At 41.0% G+C, this 24,085-nt stretch overlaps 1 protein-coding gene across 9 annotated transcripts in view; it reads right to left on the reverse strand.

The window, feature by feature from the left end:
- Window positions 1-24,085, reverse strand: part of ALPK1 (alpha kinase 1) — a 90,994-nt gene that overhangs the window by 62,864 nt on the left and 4,045 nt on the right. For 4 of the 9 annotated variants that reach the window (XR_009757973.1, XR_009757972.1, XM_061585361.1 and 1 more), the window contains exon 2: window positions 15,311-15,416. The exons of 2 other annotated variants lie outside the window; for them this stretch is intronic. Coding sequence is in view for 1 of the 7 variants with exons in the window: in XM_061585361.1 (XP_061441345.1) it covers window positions 15,311-15,325 (15 nt within the window). In the remaining 6 variants the exon portion in view is untranslated. Of the gene's footprint in view, window positions 1-8,450; window positions 8,576-15,310; window positions 15,417-24,085 lie in introns of all 9 variants that reach the window. 3 more of the 9 variants (XM_061585364.1, XM_061585363.1, XM_061585367.1) reach the window with 2 other exon arrangements.

The raw sequence follows: 24,085 nt of genomic DNA on the forward strand, positions 1-24,085 counted from the left end.
CATTTTTTTCTTCCCTTCCTCCCCCCGTACCACCCCAAAAAACCCTATCCAGAGGATTGGTGGGTCTGAATGATGGGAGCTATGTCATATGGAGCTGTAATGCAAGGGGTGAATTATCCAAAATTGAGTAGAGGGATCTTGGACCAGTGGAGCTGTTGTAGGAGCAAGATCCTTCCACTTGATATGGAACAATTTTCTCCTCTCACACTGCAGCCCCTTATGACAGAGCCCCAATGTTTAGGCCTCCCCCAACTCTCTGGAGAGGATTTCTAGGGTGTAGGGGGCTGCAGAGAAGAGAGAGAGAGTAGTTGCACAAACTGCCTTCTACTCATGCAATCATTGGATACAATCCAAATTATGGGGAAATTCTGAAATGCAGAATTTTCACATTTCCAAAAAATATGATGCATATTCCTTGAAAAAGGAGGGAACTTAAGACGGAATCGTGAAGAAGCCTTGATCACAAAGCAGCTGGATCTTTTGCTAAAATAAATTAACAGATACATTTAACATGTATTCAAGGGCCACACTAGACTTGACATTATTCACATATTTAGCCCTTATGTAACTCTTCTTCCTTTACTGATCTTTTTTAACCAATCACAGAGGGAAGGGAGAGTCTGCCTAAACCAGAATTGATTTGGATAAGGATCATAGTTGTGGCAAAATGTGAATATAGCAGAAGCTGCCTTGTGCTCTGTGAAACCTTTGGTCAGTCTAGCTCAGTATTGTTGACACTAATAGCAGCTTTCCAGGTTTTCAGACATTGGTCTCTCCCAGCCTTACCCGTAGAAGCTGGGGGTTAAACTTGGACCCTTTTGCATACAAAACATGTGATCTACCACTGAGCCATGGTCCCTTCCCCATGCCACAATTCAGTTTGTCTCTGTCTTTCCCCATCCCATCCCAACACCTGCTATCTGTTTTAAAAAACATAAGGGCGAAATATGTGGATAACGTCATATCTAGTTTGGCCTTAACGTGAATGGGTGCACAACTGCTGTTGTGCAAATGTACCATTAAGATTGTGATAATGAAGTGGGTGGAGGTTGAGATTATTCTTAGGAAGAATGACAGTATGAGACTAAAGTGCAGGCTACTCATGCAAAAAATTGTTCCTCTCTAATGACAGAGTCTTTTGTGTGGGGGTGGATAGTAGTATTGGAAGAGGACCACAAATAGTAACAGATCATAGGATGAGGTGTGGAATGTATCACTTTTATACGTACAAATCAAACAGGCAAAGTATTTTTGCAAAGTCTGGCCATAGCTAAAATTATTCTTAGATGAAGCATGTGATGCACCCCTTCCTAATCCTCCTGATGGGAGGGCAAAGTGCCCTAAAACAGATTCTTTTTTTTTTTTTTTACAATAATTTTTATTCAAATTTTCATAAAACATACAAAACAAAATCATAAAACATTCAAAGACAAAAAACAAAACAAAACAAAAATGATTAAACAAAAAAATATAAAATGTCGACTTCCCATTTGTCGCAGATCAAATCAGTTATAGGTCTACAATATATAACAATCCTGTCTCTTAAATCATATTATAAAATCACTTTCCTCCAGTAGTTATCTTAATTAATCATCAAATCTCATAAACATTACTTTATTCTTTCCACAAAAAGTCAAAGAGAGGTTTCAATTCTTTAAGAAATATATCTATCAATTTTTCTCCAAATAAACATGTCAATTAATCCATCTCGTTAATAATTATAATAATCTTATTGTCATAATCATAGTCCAAATAAACATTTCGATTAATCCATCTCATCAGAATCTGTTAGGTCCAATAATTTCAATAGCCATTATTCCATTATCCCTATTAGTTCCATCTTCCATCTTCAATAGTCCTGTTAGGTCCAGTAATTTCAGTGTCCAATCTTCCATTATCAGTATTCCATAATAATCTTGCTGTCGTAGCCATAGTCATATAATAAGAGTCTGATGGGAATTTCCTCTATCCCAAATATTTTCTTGCCATCCATTCTGAATAAGTTGCTGAAACATTGTTGTAAATTCATATCTGTGTTCTTCTTTTTTAGAAAATGCACTGGCTCATCTCTTAAGAGTTTTTCCATTGTCACATGACTGCAGTTAATTCCATAGATTTTCTCTATATCAAGCTCCATCACATCATTCCAGTCCAGAAGATTATCCAAGCCATTGATAACTTTATCTCTAATATCTTCATTAATTTCTTCAGAGATAACGTTAAATTCCAAACAGTAGATTTTATTTCTAAAATCCATAAACTCCAGATCTTTTTCCAATTCCACATTTGTTCCAATCTCCAGGGCTTGTATCTTTCCTTTATTTTTTCTTTTCTCATCTCTGATCCCATTCTCCTCTCTCACAGGGTCCCCTATTTCTTTAAACTCCTGCGTCATTTTGCTCAGTTCAATTTTCAGCTCCTTACTACCCTGTCGCAGGGTTTGTTTCGTTATCTCAATCTCATCCATTATTTTCTGAAACATAATTACTTCCAGATTCTCAGCCACTTTCTTGATTGCCATTTTTAAAACCACGAAAACAAAGCAAAACAAAAATAAAGAAGAACCACTTTTTATTTCAGCAACAATTGGGTTAATATTCCAGGCTTGATGACATCACAGTATAAACAGAGCAACCTGCCTTATCTCTCTATGTTCAAGAATGCAAAATAAATTTAGTTCCCAGCATCAAAACAGTTAGTGGCGTCGTGAAGAAGCAGATTCGTCAAAATAAAATAGACCAAAAAGAGAATAGTCCCAGACAATATAATATTCCTCGGAATAGAAATCAGGAATAGAAATCCCTCTTCTGTTTATTATCTTTAGAATGCACTTCCAGGACAGCTTTTTGCGACAGAAACAGAGATAAGCTGTTAATTTCGTGAATAACAGAGAAGAGCTATATCTCACCCAGAAGTTGTCCAAAGCCGATCAATCTGACAAATCTCCTTTTGCTGCAACAATTTAAACCAAGTAAAAAAAATAATAGAAAGAAGGGTGCTTGCCTGTTAGTCCGTTCTCTCTTTCAAGAAAAGATAAACGTATCGCTTAAGCAGATACAGCTTGTTAGGAAGTCCGTCCGGCATTGTTGGCTGGACCTTATCTCATAAATTAATGAAATCCAGTCCTCCCAACAAAAACAGGCTTTGAGGTTGATCTCTACGTTTCTCCCTGCCCGGGAGAAATTTCATCAGTCAAAAAAAAAAAATGTTCTGACTGATTTATATCTGAATAAGCTTCTTTTGAGGCGGGAGCCCGTCCCAAAAGCAGGCACAAGCGAAGTCACCCTTCCCGGAAGTGGTAATCCTTGACAAGTTCAATGTCCTCATTGTCGACTTTAAAGTTACATAAATCTTCTGTTGTCATTACTTTAGTCTTTTTGATGTTCAGCTGTAGTGCTGCTTTTGTGCTCTCCTCTTTAACTTTCATCAGCATTCTTTTCAAATCATTACGGGTTTCTGCTAGTAGTACGGTATCGTCCGCATATCTTAAATAAATAAATAAATAAATAAATAAAATAAAACCAACATGGTAGTAGGTGTCTACTACAGACCCCCTGGCCAAGAAGAGGTGGTAGATGAGGCCTTTCTCAAACAAATCTCTGAAATCTCAAGGAGGCAAGAAGTAGTAGTGATGGGGGACTTCAACTACCCAGATATCTGCTGGGAGACAAACTCTGCGAAGCACAAAGCCTCCAACAAATTCCTGATGGGCCTTGCTGATAATTTCCTCTTTCAAAAAGTAGAAGGAACAAGGGGATCGGCAATCCTGGACCTGATCTTAACTAACAGGGACGAATTGGTCACGGGAATTAAAGCGGTCGGTACCTTGGGGGAAAGTGACCACGTAATGCTGCAATTCGTGATTCTGGGGAAAGCCAAAGAAGAATATAGTCAAATATGGACCTTGGATTTCAGGAAAGCTGATTTTATCAAGCTCAGGGAAATGATGGGTAGGATCCCGTGGCTAGATAGACTAAAGAAAAAAGGAGCCCAAGAAGCGTGGGAGTTCATGAAGAAGGTATTACAAAAAGCGCAATCGCAAACAATTCCAAAGAGGAAGAAAAACGGAAGACATCGGAAAAAGTCAATGTGGCTACACGGAAGACTGGTGGAGGAGGTAAAAATAAAAAAGAGCATGTATAAAGAATGGAAGGAAGGACGCATCACCAAGGAAGAGTACTGACGAGTGGCTCGGGCTTGCAGGAATAGCGTAAGGAAAGCTAAAACCCAGAATGAGCTGAAGCTGGCGAGGGAAGCGAGGAACAAGAAAAAGGGGTTTTTCAGATATGTTCGAAGCAAGAGAAAGACCAAGGAAACGGTGGGACTGCTGCTCAATGAGGATGGCAAAATGTTGACAGATAACAAGGAAAAGGCAGAACTGCTCAACGCCTATTTCGCCTCTGTTTTCTTCCAAAAAGGGAACAGTGTGCAACGTTGCATCGGTAGCAATCTCAGTAAGGGGTCGGGATTGCAGTTCAAGATTGATAAGGAGATAGTCAGGAAATACCTAGTTAACCTAAATGAGTTCAAATCTCCAGGGCCTGATGAACTGCATCCCAGAGTATTGAAGGAACTTGCGGATGTACTCTCGGAACCTCTTGCCATCATCTTTGAGAAATCCTGGAGAACGGGAGAGGTGCCGGAGGATTGGAGACAGGCAAACTTCGTCCCGCTCTTTAAAAAGGGTAAAAAAGAAGATCCGGAGAATTACAGGCCGGTCAGTCTGACTTCAATACCGGGAAAGATATTAGAACAGATAATAAAAGAGTCCATCTAGATGACAATGCTGTGATTAGTAGGAGCCAGCATGGGTTTGTCAAGAAAAAATCCTGTCAAACTAATCTCATCTCTTTTTTTTATTGGGTCACTAGCTTAGTAGATGGTGGAAATGCTGTAGATGTCATCTATCTAGATTTCAGCAAAGTGTTTGACAAAGTCCCCCACGACCTTTTGACTAGCAAACTGGTCAAATGCGGACTACATGGAAATACTGTCAGGTGGATTCACAACTGGTTGGAAAACCGTACTCAAAGAGTAGTCGTCGGTGGCTCTGCTTCGGACTGGAAGGAGGTTTCGAGTGGAGTGCCACAGGGTTCTGTCCTGGGGCCGACACTCTTCAACATTTTTATCAATGACTTAGATGACAGGGTGGAGGGAAGCCTTATGAAGTTTGCGGATGATACGAAACTGGGAGGGATAGCTAACACAATGGAAGACAGGAATAAAATCCAAAGGGACCTGGATAGTCTAGAAAATTGGGCTGAAATTAATAAAATGACATTCAATAAAGACAAATGCAAGATTCTGCATTTAGGCCACAAAAACAAAATGCACGGGTACAGGATGGGAAATACCCAGCTTAGCAGTAGTGCGTGTGAGAAGGACCCTGGAATTGTAGTGGATCGCAAGTTGAACATGACCCAGCAGTGTGATGCTGCGGCAAAAAAGGCAAATGTGGTTTTGGGCTGCATAAATAGAGCTATAGTTTCCAGGTCGAGGGAAGTAATAGTCCCCCTATATTTTGCATTAGTCAGGCCTCATCTGGAATACTGCGTTCAGTTCTGGGCGCCTCATTTTAAGAAAGATATAGACAAGTTGGAGCAGGTTGAGAAGAGGACGATGAGGATGATAGCCGGTATGGAGAACAAGTCTTATGAGGAAAGGCTGAAGGAACTTGGCATGTTCAGTCTGGTGAAGAGAAGGCTGAGGGGTGACATGATTGCACTCTTTAAGTACCTGAAGGGCTGTCACATAGAGGAGGGTACAGATTTGTTCTCTGCTGCCCCAGAGGGTAGGACTAGGTCTGATGGTTTTAAGTTGCAGGAGCGTAGATTCAGATTGGACATTAGAAGGAACTTCTTGACAGTAAGGGCAGTTCGGCAATGGAACCGACTGCCTAGGGAGGTGGTGGGATCCCCTTTGCTGGATGTCTTCAAGCAGAGGCTGGACAGCTATCTGCGGGAGATGCTCTAGCTGTGGATTTCCTGCTGTGAGCAGGGGGTTGGACTCGATGGCCTACAAGGCCTCTTCCAACTCTATGATTCTATGATTCTAAATTACTGATATTTCTCCCTCCAATTTTCAAACCTCCTTCATCTTGGTCCAATCCCGCTTTCCGTATGCGTTTGCAAGAAACAAATTATTGGCTTCACAGAATTCAATTAAGTCTTTCTCCTGCTTCATTTCTATCTCCTAAGCCCCATTTTTCCACAATTTGTAATTCTTCTCTGTTCCCTACTTCTGCATTCCAGTCCCTCATGATTATCAGCACATCTTGTTTTGGTGTGTGATCAATTTCTTCTGCGTAAAATCTCTCCAATTTCTCTTCTTCTGTGTTTGCCTTTGGAGCATAGACGAGGATGATGGTTATGTTAATAGGTTTCCCATTAAATCTCTTTGATATAACTCACTCAGACCTTGTGTTATAGCTCCTAATTGCTTTTGCTACATCACTTCTCACTATTAAAGCAACTCTGTTTCTTCTTAATTTATTATTTCCTGCATAAAATATTTTGTAGTTGCCTGATTGAAAATTTCCTATTCCCGTCCATTTTAATTCACTCACGCAAAGTATTTTCAGCCCTGTAAATGGGCCTCCAAAAGTTACTAGCCTGATAAGAGGCCACTAGCCTGTGATTCCATATTGCCTGAAGAGGAAAGAAAGCCCTATAAAAACCAGCATGGAAACACAGGCTACTAGGCACTTAGCAGACTAGTTAAAAATGTGCCACAGCTCATTCCTCACCCACCAGCCTGCTAACGTGCCTGAATGGAATTCCTGGCTGCCTATGGCTATCAGTAAAGTTGCTAAATATAAGGCTGGAAGAATTCAAAGAACCACTTCAGCGTACATTGGTATTTTGAAGAAGGTAGGCCTCTTCCTTTGCCCAACAGATAATTGGCAAGATCACAGAATCATAGAATAGTAGAGTTGGAAGGGGCCTACAAGGCCTCGAGTCCAACCCCCTGCTCAATGCAGGAATCCAAATCAAAGCATTCCCGACAGATGGCGGTCCAGCTGCCTCCTGAATGCCTCCAGTGACAGCCCAATACCTAGGTAATTGGTTCCATTGTCGTATGGCTCTAACAGTTAGGAAGTTTTTCCTGATGTCCAGTCAAAATCTGGCTTCCTGCAACTTGAGCCCATTATTCTGTGTCCTGCACTCTGGGACAATTGAGAAGAGATCCTGGCCCTCCTCTATGTGACAACCTTTCATGTACTTCGAGAGTGCTATCATATCTCCCCTCAGTCTTCTGTTCTCCAGGCTAAACATGCCCAGTTCTTTCAGTCTCTCCTCATAGGGCTTTGTTTCCAGTCCCCTGATCATCCTTGTTGCCCTCCTCTGAACCCGTTCCAGTTTGTCTGCATCCTTCTTGAAGTGCGGAGACCAGAACTGGGCGCAGTATTCAAGATGAGGCCTAACCGGTGCAAAATAGAGGGGAACTAGTACTTCACGCGATTTGGAAACTATACTTCTGTTAATGCAGCCTAATATAGCATTTGCCTTTTTTGCAGCCACATTGCATTGTTGGCTCATATTCATCTTTTGATCAACAACAATTCCAAGATCCTTCTCACGTCGTACTGCTGAGCCAAGTATCCCCCAACTTATAACTGTGCATTTGGTTTCTTTTTCCTTATTGTAGAACTTTGCATTTATCCCTGTTGAATTTCATTCTGTTGTTTTCAGCCCAATGCTCCAGCCTATCAAGGTCCCTTTGAATTTTGTTTCTGTCTTCCACGTATTAGCTATGCCCCCCAACTTTGTATCATCTGCAAATTTGATAAACATGCTTTGTACCTCCTCATCCAAGTCGTTAATAAAAATGTTAAAGAGCACTGGGCCCAGGACCCAGCCCTGTGGTACCCTACTCGTTACTTCCGTCCAGTTTGAGAAGGAACCATTGATAAGCACTCTTTGAGTACGATTCTGGAGCCAACTGTGGATCCATCTAATAGTTATTCCATCCAGCCCACATTTAGCTAGCTTGCTAATCAGAATATCATGGGGCACTTTGTGAAAAGCTTTGCTGAAGTCAAGATATATTATGTCCACAGCATTCCCACAGTCTACAAGGGAGGTTACCCGATCAAAAAATGAGATGAGATTAGTTTGGCAGGATTTGTTCTTCATAAATCCATGTTGGCCCCTAGTAATCACTGCATTGCTTTCAAGGTGCTTACAGATTGACTGCTTTATAATCTGCTCCAGAATTTTTCCAGGGATTGATGTTAGGCTGACTGGTCTTTAGTTCCCCGGTTCCTCCTTCTCGCCCTTTTTGAAGATAGGGGCAACATTAGCTCTCCTCCAGTCATCCGGCACTTCGCCAGTCCTCCACGATTTCGTAAAGATAATAGACAGCGGTTCTCAGAGTTCTTCAGCCAGTTATTGCAATGATTGTATGTTGGGGATGGAGGGAGAACATGGCCTCAGTCTGGGTATCCTCACCTTCCCTTCCCAATAAGATGATCTGTGATATGATACAGTCCTACTTGCAGTAATGCTGTGCTACAATGTTCTCCTCCATTTTGTTTCGACCATTCTCCATCAATTCATGAGAAAAGAAACTGCATCTGGAAATTATTAAATGGGAGAGGAAGTTTCAATGAAATTCTCAGTGGTGTGGTGCAGGGTTTTTATGGCAAATATTTTACTTGCAAGGTGGTCAAGGTGTGTCCTCCCTTCCTTCTACCCATCATCTCACCGTGGTCTGCACTCTACAGCCTTCCCAGGTTCTCTTGCTTCAATTAAAACCCAGGGAAAGTGTCACGGTTCAGCCCTCTTCAGACATGAAACCTGAGTTCTTTTCAGAGGAGTAAGTGAGCCTCCAGCAGATCTCCACCCTGCCACTGACCCTGAAAACCCAACCATTTCATGTATCTCTGCCACAGAACTGGAGGTCCCCACACCAACTGTCTAGGTTCCTGGCTGGTCCTTAAACCTGCCCTATAATCTCTCCCCCAGTGGAACAAAGTTATGGCAATCCAGGCAGGAACTTCAGAGCTGCCACAGCTGAAGTGCCCAGCTAGCTACACATGAGAGCCAGGAAAGGGTGGAGCCTCCAGCTCCTATATATGTGCTCAGTCTGAACTGTTTCACTGCTGAAGCAACGGCTCTAATCTTAGCTCCAGTATACCTGATCTGGGAAGTGAATGGGCAGAAGGTAGCATGGGGTAGCTCCTTCTATGGAGCTTTTTAAGATCAGGATGTGTGGGAGGCTGCAGTGTTGGATAAATATTTACTGGAAAGAAAAGCACACATATCATCTTTGGCCACCTTGCAATAATAAAGTAGGATCAAAACCCTACATCCACTGAAATGCTGAAGTGCCTTGAGATTGGGACAGAAAAAGGGAAGTCTATTTTGCAGGGGAAGAAAATATTTGAGAACTTCTGAAGGATAGTTTTTGGCTCAACACTAGCTTGTACACAGCAAATTTAGTTTGCTGAGTAAGGACCAATCCTTGATCTATCACATTCAGCATGTCAAAACATCCAAAAAGCCAACATGTGTCGGTTTTATCATACAAAAATATGAGATGGATGCATGAATAAGGCATAAGTGTTGAACTACACACCTTTCTTCCTCTTTTCTGACCTCTTTACATGCCTCAATATTTATTTCTTTATGGAAAATTAATAATCTGCTTTCCTCCTCCAATGAAATTGCTCAAAGTGGCTCACAGGACATACAAAGTAAAATAATAATGGCCAAGTATTAGTAGCAAGTGAATACATAAAAACAATATCAAAAATTTGTAATTACTTCTCAGCCATCTTTCAATTCTTACCCATTTTTGAAAAATTCTTCTCTAGTTATCATTTCTGTGGGCATGATCCAAAGCCCATCAAAGTATCTGGTATGAAGAGACTTTATCCAAAGATAAGTGAAGTCACATCACCTACCTTCTGGAGGCAGTAAGTCTCTGAATACCAGTTGCTGGGAATCACATGTGCAAAGGGTGCTGTTGTGCTCTGGTCCTGTTTGCTGGCTTCCCACATGCATCTGGTTGGCTACTATGCAAATAGGATGCCAGATTAGATGGGCCATTGGCCTGATCCAGCAGGCTCTTCTTATGTTCTTACCTTTTCATTGCAAAATCAGCACCATCATCTTGGTCAGACAATGGTTGTTCACTACTATACCACTTCGTGTCTGGAATAGCTGCCCACAATTACTGTGTAGTGTGGCTTGCTTCTTTTAGCGTTCACTTGATGTTTTTAAACATATGCAAGGCTCATCAAACTTTGGACAGATTCAATCTCAGTGGGCATATTTGTAAACCAGAGAAACTGTTGTGGGCACCACACACATACTGCAACCAAGCACGCACCACAACTTTTCCACTGCCCAAAATAGAATGAACTTTTCCAAGCTGAATTGAAGATGAGGGACCTTTGGGTATCAGAGAAGGCTTCTGAGGAGGCATGGGAATGCAACATATCTGACTTTCGCTCAGCCTACTGTGTCTATCCCATTTATTTTTATTCTTTCACTGGGATGGGCACCATGTCTTATATACTATGTTTTCTTTTTTTAAAAAAATACTAGGTCAGTAGTTCCCAAACTCCCCCCCCCGGACCACTTGAACATTACTGAGGGTCTTGGCGGACCACTTAAGTGATTTTTCTGTATGTTGTAGCAATATGTAATGAGCTGCTAGATGCTGTATGATTTTTAATTGCATTTTTATAGACATTATGCAGACCACCTGAATGAAGCTCATGGACCATCAGTGGTCCATGGGCCACCGTTTGGGAACCTTTGTCCTAGGCAGTCTAATTCACACAAATGGACATTTTAGCTTCTAGTAATTGCATATACACACACATTTTTTAAGAAGTGAAAGAAATGGTGCCTGTTATTTGTCACCTGATATTATTATGTACTTTGGCAAATTTCAGTGCTTACATATCTAATTAAATTAGTTGTTAAGAGCACCACAGGAGTTTGTCGTATTGCTAATTTGTCAGTTAGCAATATTCTTCCCTTGAGAATGAGACAGATGCATCTGGCAAAACATTCTTACTACTAATTATTGGAGTTTGCTATATATTGCAGTGGAGTGCAGAAATGAATAGCTTGGCAAGACTGCTGGTTGAAAGAGTGAAGAAACTTAAGAATAAAGAAACTTAAAGTTTAATACTACTGGGAAATAAGGCCATTCTGACTACAAGCATACATGTGGCCATTGTAGAGCCATGAAGCTAGCACTTACACACTATCTTTAGCTGCTTTCACACTGCACTTTATTCTGACGATTTCTTACCTGGTAATTTGCGCATTATATTTGACCTTTCACACAATGCACAAGCTAGCTAGGGAATTCTAGTGGAATGTAGTGCAAGTTTAGTGCAAATTTCCGTTAAAAATGACACCAGAAATAATCTGTTAACAAGGCTGGGAACACTGAAAATCACTGGAGTTTTTCATCAGCTGCAGCTGCTCATGTGACAGGCATCCCAGCATGCAGTGTGTTCCCACCCTTTAGTTCCACAAGGTTTTTTTTTTTGCCTGATGAAAATTGTACCGGTATTCTGGCATCAGCGCAGATAGCAGCAGCATTTCCTACACACATCCCTGTGTCTATACAACTAAAATTTTTTAAAAGTCAGGATCCTAAAGGGAGAGGGCTTGCATGGCAACGGGATGAGATCTTAGACCTCCTACACAGTGGGGAACAATATGCATGTATATAATGGGTGAGGGATGAAAAAAAGACATTCATTGCAGCCGTGTAAAAGACAGTTGTGCGAAATGCCGGTATATTGGCTGAAAAAACTGCTGTTCCTTAACGCAACAGGTACTGCAGTGTGAAAGGGATTTTAGAAATCAGGACAGAAGCGCTACCTTTTTAATCCATCAAACTATCGCAATCAGCCCCATGTGTGAAAGCAGCCTTGTTGCCCTCTCAGTTAAGGATACAGCAGCATTTCCCACCCGTCATGATACAACTAAAACAATTTAAAAAGTCAGATCCTAAAGGGAGAGGGCTTGCATGATGATGGGATGGAATCTTAGACCGCCTACACAGTGGGGAACAGTGTGCATGGGTGAGGGATGAAAACAAGCTATGTGAAAGACAGTTGCATGAAATGCTGGTATATTGGCTGAAAAAGCTGCTGTTCCTTATGCAAAAGGCACTGCAGTGTGAAAGGGATTTTAGAAATCGGGACAGAAGCGCTACCTTTTAAATCTGTTAAACTAATGCAATCAGCCCTATGTGTGAAAGCACCCTTTGACGAGCTAGAAAAGGAAGGAAAACCTGAGAAAAACAAGGAAGTTGTTACTAAAGAAGCAATCAGTGAAGAGATTATAATAGGTTGCCTTTCTGTCTAATGCCTCCCACTGTTTCAGGTTACTTGTTACATGCATTGCCACTTTACTCCCAACACTAAAGAAGGCAGGTATGTGCTTCTGGGAATTCTTGGGATCAAAAGCCAGTAGAGTATCATGCAGTAGACCTCACAAACACCTTTGCATACCCAGTATGTCTCAGCCACATTAATAGCTACTGCTGCACTAGCACTGGGGTTGGGTTTAGCTGCTGGCACAATAGCACCAGTTGCAAAGTTTTACCAATAAAAGAACTCGATCTTATTGTATCAAGTCATGTACAAAATACCATCTTGTATATGTAAATAACATGTCCTCAGAATGGCAGTTATAGTGATAGATGGAATATACAGTTCATTTTACAGATGCACAGATGTACATGAAAGCAGTGTTCTATGTACTTTGATGGGATGGAGTTTGCACCCATCATGAATTTAGTTAACAATGGGCTTTCAGTAACTGAATAATACTATGGGGTGCCACTGTGTATTCCTAAAGGCCAACTAGATGTGACGTTAACTGCATGAATGCAATTAATGTGCACATTTTAAAAATATGGAAACAGCAGTCACAGGGAATCCTGAGCAGCAGGTACCACAGGGATTGAGGTAAGAGTTTAGCCTTTTCCTGTTAATCCAGGTGGGAAGAAGGGAGGAAATGAGTATTTTTTGTTTTTCTTCCTGCCACTACCCAACTGTTTTAATTTAGTGGACCTATTTTTCTGTACACAAGTGTTTGTTGTTATGTGCCTTCAAGTTGATTTCGACTTATGGCGACCCTATGAATCAGCGACCTCCAATAGTATCTGTTATAAACCATCCTGTTCAGATCTTGTAAGTTCAGGTCTGTGGCTTCCTGTATGGAATCAATTCATCTCTTGTTTGGCCTTCCTCTTTTTCTACTCCCTGCTTTTTTCCCCAGCATTATTGTCTTTTCTAGTGAATCATATCTTCTCAGTATGTGTCCAAAGTATGCTAACCTCATTTTCATCATTTTAACTTCTAATGATAGTTCTGGTTTAATTTGTTCTAACACCCAATTATTTGTCTTTTTTGTGGTCCATGGTATCTGCAAAGCTCTCCTCCAACACCACATTTCAAATGGGTTGATTTTTCTATTATCCACTTTTTTCATTGTCCAACTTTCACATTCATACATAGAGATTGGGAATACACAATTATTGGTTAATTATTTAATTATTTTGTTAATTCAATGCTGAAGTGTTTTATTGAAGTGAGAACTGAGTGGATGGACGGATGTGGTAAGTGTAAAGAGATTGGTGAGTTAGTGAGGGCCTTCTGCAGATACCATCTTATCAGGAGGTCCGTTCCGCACAACACAGGAAGTGGATCTTTATAGTGTTGTGGCACCTACCCTTTGGAATTCCCTCCTCTTAAATATTAGCCAGGCACCATCTGTTATCTTTTCAGTGCCTACTGAAGACCTTCCTCTTTCAAAAAGCCTTTTAAGTAGAGACCTTATCCAGACCACGTGTGTTGGAATTGCTTTTTAAGATTTTAAAGCTGTTTTTTAAAAAACATGTTTTTAAAAGATGTTTTGTTTCAACATGTTTTAAAGTCTTGTTTCTAAGATGTTTTAGAGTGCTTGTAGTGCTTTTGTTTGCCGCCTTGGGCTCCTTCTGGGAGGAAGGGTGGGATATAAACTACTTAATTAAATACATAATAGTGTGTATGTAGGGGTTGTGTGTTTTGATTAGTTTTGTGTAGTGTGAATGTGTAAGTGAATTATTTTGGTGATTGTATTATTTTTTGTAATTTATGGATTTTCTATCAGTTGTAATTATGTTGCATTTTGATGTATCTTGATATATTTTGATATTTTAATTTTTTGTGGTGTTACTTATGTACATCATTTATATATATTTATTTATGTTTAAAATGTGGATTGATGAAGATATTAATGAGTAGTAGTAGTATTGTTTGGTTTTGAATGTGGAATATATTTCTTATATTGATTCCTTTTAATTTGGGATTTATAAGCCACTAGAGATTTCTAATGAAATATAAAGCAGTGTATAAAATAAATGATGACAATTGCCCCCAAGTGGCTATTTGCATTGGGGGTTAACCTCCCCTTGGCACAAACAGCAGCTTTGGAGAAGAGGAACTGGATATGTTTTTCATGAAAGCCTTTGCCAGTCATTTTCTTTGATCAGTTGGATTCAAGTAGAGAGTGGCAAAGCCCTCAAAATGTTCTGCAGAAGCAGCTGCAGAGAATGAGAATACAGTAACTGCAAAGAGACTTTTAGAAAAGTAATTTTCAGTTGTCTTGGGGAGATATTGCAGGCTATGTCCAAATGCTATTTTTGTGCCAAAAATGTTTGCAAGCACAACCCTAAAGTAGCAGTGAATGAATAGCAGTAGCACTATGCTGTACTGTAGAAAAAGGATTCAGAAACAGAGTAAAAGCCAGAGCGAACAGAAAAGTGCAGGGAGAATTCAACAAGGCTCTTGATCGAACATCCTTCTCCCAGCAGAGAGTGCCAGGGGCTCTTTAATGACCACAGCTGCTCATGAGGACTACAAAAGCTAATAACCATATCATGAGATGGGTCATAAACAATACATGGTGGTTGTCAAAATCATGTCCTTCAGCATTGCATCTCATCTGTAGAGACCTCCAGTAGATTGAGTCATTTTATACACAAGTGCATTGGTTTGGCACACTCACCCATTTAATTACCAATACCACTTGTGATATAACTGAATCTGGCAATTTCATTCTGAATACATTTTTAAAGGACTTTAATAATAACCATCAAAATGCAATACTGTTTTAGGTTGTTTGTTTTAACAGAGGCAGGCTGGAATTCAGAATAGGTGTCCCTACATTCCAGCTTGTGTTGTACCTTCTTATTGGACACAAGTACCTGCCTTTTATAGTCAATTAGTCCATCTAGCTCAGTAGTCTCTACATTAGTAGTCTTCCACTTCTTCAGACCCTGGACTCACCTTTAACCAAAACATGCATTTGGGGATCCATTTCTTCTTTTTTAACTATACATTTGTCTGGTAGTAGTGCAGCTGTTGCGGCCCATCTTAGATCTGAAGAAAGTACCTGATGATCAAATGGAGATTTCAAAGAGACAAGCCACTAGCCAGAGAGGAGAAGACAGTAGCTTTTGATTTGCTGGAGCCCAAACATCAATCACATCAATTCACTGGCTAAAAACCTGAAGGGGCAGGGACTTGGGGCAGCAGGCTAGCTCATCTTACAGAAATTGCAGGAGGGAGTGGCTCATATTTTGGCATCTAGCTTTCTAGAGCAGGTCTAAATTTGCTTTTGCTTTTGTTTTTACTGAAAGCTAAGAGTCTGGGCCCCTGGGCCCACTAGAAACATACAGTTTCTACCTGTCATTTGGTAGCCCAGGGCAAGTTGCCTCCATATTATTTATCATTATTTATAAATTGAACTGATTATTGTACATAGCGCTTTATTGTCTACTGTGACGCCCTTCCCTGGCTCTCCCTGTCAGGTTCCTACCTGCGCGTGGTTACTGCCTGTCTCTAGGCACCACCAAGGACTCCACCAGTCCGGACTGTCCTTTTATATGGTTTCTCTCCCCGCTCTAGCACAGATCTCAACAGATCCCCCTGCTAGGCAGCACCACCAGTCACGTCCTATAACCAGTATTCCCAGAGACTCTGCCTGAGTCTCCCTCAATTAGGTTACCTCTGTGACTGTGTGCTTAAGCTGTCCCAATCCCTTTGATTTACTCAGACTGCTTATAATTCTGGTTTGCTCTGAATACTTGTGGTGTTATATTCTTCCCTTCACCCGCTGCCACCATTTGTCACTCTTCAGCCTTGGTTATTTACCTCACCCTCCCTTCTGGTCTGTGAAACCCCAGCCAAGGATCAGGCCTCTGGTAAACCAAATTAAGTATTTATTAAATAACACAGATAACAAGATTAACAAGATTTCTTCATAAGGCACATAAGCATATGGTTTTATCTAATACTAATCCGAACTCCACCCCCCTCCTTCTCCACGCTCTCCTGACAAAACAACTCTCAAAACCCACCAAAACAACCCACTCTCTTTCATCACATCACCTCACATCCACCCAGATTTACCTGACATTCTTCCTTTTATACTGTCAGCCATTTTAAACATTCAGCCAATCATCCAGCATTCTACTGCCCATTCACCCCCCTTCCTCTTTCACTCCACTTACCATGTATCTTCTAAACAAACAGCACTTACCCTATTTACACTAATACAGGATCATCACATCTACATCTCTCACCCCCCCACACACACCAGTTCTTTGAAGTGTTTCCAAAGAAGTTTCATGACATTCTTCCAAGACCTGACAGGGTGCCTTGCCTTCACATTCAGAGTTTAGGCAGGTGGGAACTACAGAAAGGCTATGGCACCCTGTTGATGGAATGCTCTCTTCAGACAGGTCCATCTGGTGCTCCTAATAGTTTTCAGGTGCCAGGTCAGAACAATTTTATTCTCTTGGGCATCTGAGAGGCAATTTTGTTTATTCAAAGCTTTTTCTCTTTGCTCTGTTTCTTTCTGATGCTGGATTTTATTTTGATTTTTGGATGTTACTATTTTTGTGTTATCGCTGTGGTTTTATTCTACATATAATGGAGAAGTGAAGTGGAAAGAGAATGACTTGTCCAGATAAGAATACAGTAAGATCAGACCAATGACTCCATCCCATCCAGGACCATTCTATTCCCCACAGTGATTGCCAACCACTCTTCTGGGAAGCCCACAAGCAGGGTGTGAAAGCAACAGCCCTCTATGTTGCTGCATTCCAGCAGCAATACTGGAGAACTACATTTGATGAATTCATTGTTAAGTGAGGATTTGAATGCAAGATTTTTGGGTTGATGTCCTGCTCTGTCTGCTTGACCACCCTGGTTCTCTGACTGCTGTTCTTTCCCTCACAATTGCAAAATGAACTACTACTGTCACCAACATAGAATTCCCAAGGATGCTTACATTGATTTCTTTGTGGTTCATAGAACAAACAACGAAGCCAGCTACAAAACTGATGGATCTGTGGGGCAGATCCACATGTCGGGCTAGCAAAGGGACCTCTTGGTGGCTTTCACCACAGCTTTCTTCTTAGGAGGAAATATCCAGCAAACCATTATGAATGGCTGTAATGAAGCACATGGTTTGTGCACAGGAGATTCCAGGTTTAATCCCTGACATAGGGCTGAGGACAATCCCTGTCTGAAATCCTGGAGAGCTCCTGGCCACTGCCAGTTAAGGTATACAATACTGACCTAGATGGGCCAGCAGTGTAACTTGGTATAAAGCAGCTTCCTATGTTCTGGGAGAAAAGGTTATAGAAGGCAGGAATCACTGAAATGATTGCATAGCATCCATTCAGATACTGCAAAACTGCCTGCAGCTGTATGGTTCTGTAAAATCACTTAGATAATCTGGGCAAACTCTATGCTTAGTACCATATCCTACAGAACGTCATAGGCCAGTGACCCGAAAACAGGCATTTTCTGCTGTTGGCCTTATGCTATGGACTGTCCTTCCCGCTGCCGTATGCGAGTCAGCAACCATCAGCTGCTTCAGACGTCTTGTGAAGACATATCCTTTTGCCCAGGCTTTCCCTGACCCATAAGAATGGACCCTGTTTTTATCTGTATGAATTCCTTGAATCCCCATTTTTGTTTTAACATGCTTTTATACTATTGGTTTATTGATTTTGTGTTGCATTTTTGTTTTAAAGATGTTCACTGTATTTATGCTGTATAGCACACTTAAAATTTGTAGAAAATACTAGATGGTTTATAAAAGTTCTAAATAAACAAATAAACTAACAACCCATACTTCTAGGCCACTTCCAATTATTTCAGGCAACAGCAGGTCAAAACTAGCACAGCCAGGTGGAGTGGGCAGTGATACCGTTGAAGGACCTCTCACTGAATTTACCTGAATACTAAGGAATTGGTTTATTTAATTAATTTATGAATTGCTTCCCCTGAGGCATCCTGAAACGATGTACAATAAAGCCCTTTGGTTGAGGTGCAGGATGCATGGATTTGTGCTTGCACATAATGTTAAGCCCAACCAAGGTTTGTTCTTGGTTACAGCCCACAGTTTATGAGGAGAGAGCTTAACGGTGATCCTAAGTTTGGACAATCCAGTAAGCGTGGGATTCCTAAACTATGGTCCGTGGATCACCAGTGGTCTGTGAGCTTCATTGAGGTGGTCCACAGTGTGTCTGCATCAAACATTTATATTAATTTTGAATTGTATTTTAATTGCTTTTCTTTCTTATTCTGTATTTTATTGCAATTACAATTTGAATTCTGTGGAATTCAAATGGTAATACTCTGTAAAAAATAAAACAAACAATAAAAATACAATTCAAAATCATACCGAGACTAGCACAGCACATTACAATTGCTACGACAGGCAGAAAAAATCATTAAGTGCTCCACCAAGCCTCTCAGCAGTTTTCAAGTGTTCCATGGGGAAAAAAGTTTGGGAACCACTGCACTATGCCTAAAAGGATCGGGGAAGAGCAAAGTGGGTGTGAGCTCCTCTTGGGGAGCCAGAATGTTTGCAGGGTCCCAGTAAGCCAGTTTGTCTTACCATGATGTAAAACATCCTACATGTTTCCACTTTCAGTTTAGCACTAAAATGCTGCACAAAGGTTGCAATCCCACGGAAACTTACCTAGGAGTAAACCCAACTGAACTCATTGGGATTTACTTCTGAGTAAAGAGGCACAGGCTTGGGCTGCACGAAGACTGCAATCCAATACATACAATGGGAGTAAGTCCCACTGAACCCAATGGAGCTTATTTCTGAGTAGACATGGATTGGATTGCAGCCTAAATCCCTTTTTAAAACAACAACAATATGCAGTTTAAATGCTTCTGTATGTTTCTGTTTAATTAGCTCTTCTGAAGAGTCTCCTAACCTGGAATTAAGATTTAGTTTCGTCCTGTATCTTGTCTTTTTTATTCCTCATTTTTTTCATTTTGAACCAGCAAGACATGTTTATCATGTTTTCATTTTAAATTCTCATCCTTGATCCCTTGCTAAAGCTCTCCATTTTCCTCTTGTATTGCTCTGTACTATTTCCAATGGAGTACCTCGCTTGTCACTTATTCTGTATTTTTTTTCTGTTATAATTCCTCAATTCTGGTACTTTCCAACTCTCAAAAACAATTACAGCCACAATCTCACTGTTGGGTTTGCTGGAGAATGAAGAGGGAAGCTTGTGTTGCATCTGCCTTTGCTGCCTCTGCACCTGCTCTCCGGGTGAACAGAGGATTTAGTCTCCATGGTTGTCAGTCCAGAACTTTCAAGCCTGATCTTGTCAAAACAGATGCACGTGAGTAGTTGTGTCAAACCCAGTGAGATTACTCAAGTGCATAAAAGCAATCACATGCAGAAACCCTGGCAGGATCAGTTTCTTATTAAGGACTGAATCCTTCAGAAGAACAAACAAACAAAGCATTGATGGACACTGTGTGTCAGAACAGCAATGACTGATGCAACATTGCCATCTAGAGATGAGAAAGCAAATGCATTGGAAGAGATTTTCTTGAAGACTTAATGGAGATTTTGTATAAGGAGAGAGAGGATGGAAGTTTGAAGAACCAGAAAGAGAAAACAGCATCTTTTTTACTATTTGGAGGGCGACACATAAGAACATAAGAAGAGCCTGCTGGATCAGGCCAGTGGCCCATCTAGTTCAGCATCCTGTTCTCACAGTGGCCAACCAGGTGCCTGGGGGAAGCCCGCAAGCAGGACCCGAGTGCAAGAACACTCTCCCCTCCTGAGGCTTCCAGCAACTGGTTTTCAGAAGCATGCTGCCTCTGACTAGGGTGGCAGAGCACAGCCATCACAGCTAGTAGCCATTGATAGCCCTGTCCTCCATGAATTTGTCTAATCTTCTTTTAAAGCCATCCAAGCTGGTGGCCATTACTGCATCTTGTGGGAGCAAATTCCATAGTTTAACTATGCGCTGAGTAAAGAAGTACTTCCTTTTGTCTGTCCTGAATCTTCCAACATTCAGCTTCTTTGAATGTCCACGAGTTCTAGTATTATGAGAGAGGGAGAAGAACTTTTCTCTATCCACTTTCTCAATGCCATGCATAATTTTATACACTTCTATCATGTCTCCTCTGACCCGCCTTTTCTCTAAACTAAAAAGCCCCAAATGCTGCAACCTTTCCTCGTAAGGGAGCCGCTCCATCCCCTTGATCATTCTGGTTGCCCTCTTCTGAACCTTTTCCAACTCTATAATATCCTTTTTGAGATGAGGCGACCAGAACTGTACACAGTATTCCAAATGCAGCCGCACCATAGATTTAAACAACGGCATTATGATATCGGCTGTTTTATTTTCAATACCTTTCCTAATTATCGCTAGCATGGAATTTGCCTTTTTCACAGCTGCCGCACACTGGGTTGACATTTTCATCGTGCTGTCCACCACAACCCCGAGGTCTCTCTCCTGGTCGGTCACCGCCAGTTCAGACCCCATGAGCGTATATGTGAAATTCAGATTTTTTGCTCCAATATGCATAATTTTACACTTGTTTATATTGAATTGCATTTGCCATTTTCCCGCCCATTCACTCAGTTTGGAGAGATCTTTTTGGAGCTCTTCACAATCCCTTTTTGTTTTAACAACCCTGAACAATTTAGTGTCATCAGCAAACTTGGCCACTTCACTGCTCACTCCTAATTCTAGGTCATTAAGGAACAAGTTGAAAAGTACAGGTCCCAATACCGATCCTTGAGGGACTCCACTTTCTACAGCCCTCCATTGGGAGAACTGTCCGTTTATTCCTACTCTCTGCTTTCTGCTTCTTAACCAATTCCTTATCCACAAGAGGACCTCTCCTCTGATTCCATGACTGCTAAGCTTCCTCAGAAGCCTTTGGTGAGGTACCTTGTCAAACGCTTTTTGAAAGTCTAAGTACACTATGTCCACTGGATCACCTCTATCTATATGCTTGTTGACACGCTCAAAGAATTCTAATAGGTTACTGAGACAGGACTTTCCCTTGCAGAAGCCATGCTGGCTCTGCTTCAGCAAGGCTTGTTCTTCTATGTGCTTAGTTAATCTAGCTTTAATAATACTTTCTACCAGTTTTCCAGGGACAGAAGTTAAGCTAACTGGCCTGTAATTTCCGGGATCCCCTCTGGATCCCTTTTTGAAGATTGGCGTTACATTTGCCACTTACCAGTCCTCAGGCACGGAGGAGGACCCAAGGGACAAGTTACATATTTTAGTTAGCAGATCAGCAATTTCACATTTGAGTTCTTTGAGAACTCTCAGGTGGATGCCATCCGGGCCCGGTGATTTGTCAGTTTTTATATTGTCCATTAAGCTTAGAACTTCCTCTCTCGTTACCACTATTTGTCTCAGTTCCTCAGAATCCCTTCCTGCAAATGTTAGTTCAGGTTCAGGGATTTGTACATATTTGTCATATTCATACATATTTGTCCACTGGAGAAAAGAAGACTTGGCAGATCATATTTTTATATGCTTCTATCATTTTCATTAAAGTTTTCTTCCTTATAAATTAACACGTGATTTATAGCTTCCATTCTCCAGATTTTCCCAGTTTTTCCCAAACGTTCTTCCTTTCCTATTCACTTCAATACTTCAATACTTGACACTTCAATACTTCAATACAATACAAATTCTGGGGACTGTAGCTCTGTGAGGGGGACAGAGTGTCCCCTAGCAATTCTCAGCAGCCTTCACAGACTACACTTTCCAGGATGCTTTGGGGAGGAGGCTGGACTGTTTAAAATGGAATAAAGGTCTGGTGTGTATGTGGCCTGGGACAGCTTTGGTTTAAATTCACTAATAGGCAAAAAAGAACTTGTGGTTTAAGAATGCACCTATAGCCAACAGAAATTTCTATCAAACTTTAAAAAGCAGGGAAAACGTTACCAAATTCTTCGAAGGTACATAGGAAGTGGATTGGACTGCAAAATACCATCCCAAATTGTGTTTGCATTTTTACAAAATTGTAGGGAGCACAGGCTGGGAAGAGTCCTGACGGCCAGGTAGACCTGGAGAATTGTATTCGATCCCCAGGCCCAAGGTTCCCTGTTCCTCCTCTACATTGCCTAGTAATGGCTCCCCAAGCAGGGCTGTGGAGTCGGTACGCCAGACCTTCGACTCCGATGCCAACTCCTCTATGTTTCTGCTGTCTGACTCCGACTCCTTCATAAATGGCAAATGTATGTTAACTAGTAATAACAAATTTACTGTAGTAAAATGGTAGCACAAGGCATTTCATCACCACCACATGAATCCAGAGCTTGGAAAAGTTATTTTTTTGAACTACAACTCCCATGAGCCCAATCCCTGGGGCTGATGGGAGTTGTAGTTTAAAAAAGTAACTTTTCCAAGCTCTGGATTCACATGATGGTGATGAAATGCCTTGTGCTACCATTTTACTACAGTAAATTTGTTATTAATAGTTAATATACATTTGCCATTTATGAAGGAGTCGGAATCGGAGTGGGTACATTTCTACCGACTCCGACTCCACCCAAAATTGCTCCCAACTCCGCGACTCCAACTCCACAGCCCTGTCTCCAAGGTTTCCCAGAGGAGCCTTGCCCTGTCCTATCTGGAGATGCCAGGGACTGAACCTGGGGCCTTTTGTATGCACAGTATCTGCTCTACAATTGAGCTGTGACTCTTCCCATTAAGCAAATTTCCTTGCAAATCATCAGTGTATTATTAACATCCAAGAAAGGCTGCTTAATTCTTACGGTATAAGAATTTCTGCATATGAGGTTAAGCATTTATTTAAGTGTGTATCGGTTAATAAACCCAACATTGTTTGAGTGATAAATCAGTATCTCCTTGAAAGACACAACTTGACAGTAATCTTCCTGAGTCTATAGAAACCAACAATAAAATAATAAAGCTTACTACATTAAGAAAGAGGATGCTTCCTCCTTACTTGAAAAATATACATTTCTCGTAAGTTTGATGTTTTATTGAGGAAATAAGGTACAGAAAATGGCTTGCCAGGAAGTTGATGTGAAATACAGTTCACATAAAGTTCACATGAATGCTGACAAAGATTGCTCAAGAATGGGACTTCAAGAGGCCTCAGTGACAATTTGCAACAAAGCCTAGTTATATAGCTAGTTAATGACTAGTGCATGGCATTTTGGGAGGTGGAAAAGGAAAATCTGTTGGCTACATAGTGTATTTGCAGAATCATGAATTTAAACTCTGGAGAAAAGCCTACAAGCTACTTCTCTAAATAAAACTTTTTTTTTTTAAGGGAGCAAATGTAGAAAGGAAATCCTGCAGATGAAGGAAAGAACATACAACAGTGCTTAATATAAGCTTGATAAATAAACAACAGCAACAGAAACAGCTTTAACAAGAAAGATGAAGAAAGCACTGGCATCCATACAGAGAGACAGGTTGAGAGGGTTTTGTTGATGTGGTGCGGAATGTGTAAAATGAGCAGACACTTTTCACTGAAGTGTATGCTTTCGAAATGTGTTTATTCAATCGGAATGATTGTTTGAATGCAAGTTTTCCAGTAACAGTGGACCGGAGTAATCACAAACAGATGCACTTTGTTAGTTACCTGCGGTTCACTATGCACACACCAAACATTTTAAGCACGCAAGTTCCCCAAAGGATCCTGGGAAATGTACTTTGTTAAGGGAGCTTGGAACTTTAGCTTTGTGGGAGGTAAAACTACAATTCCCAGAATTCTTTGGGGAAAGTC

The sequence above is a fragment of the Rhineura floridana genome, chromosome 9, assembly GCF_030035675.1.
Source record: "Rhineura floridana isolate rRhiFlo1 chromosome 9, rRhiFlo1.hap2, whole genome shotgun sequence".
NCBI classification, from domain to species: Eukaryota; Metazoa; Chordata; class Lepidosauria; order Squamata; family Rhineuridae; genus Rhineura; species Rhineura floridana.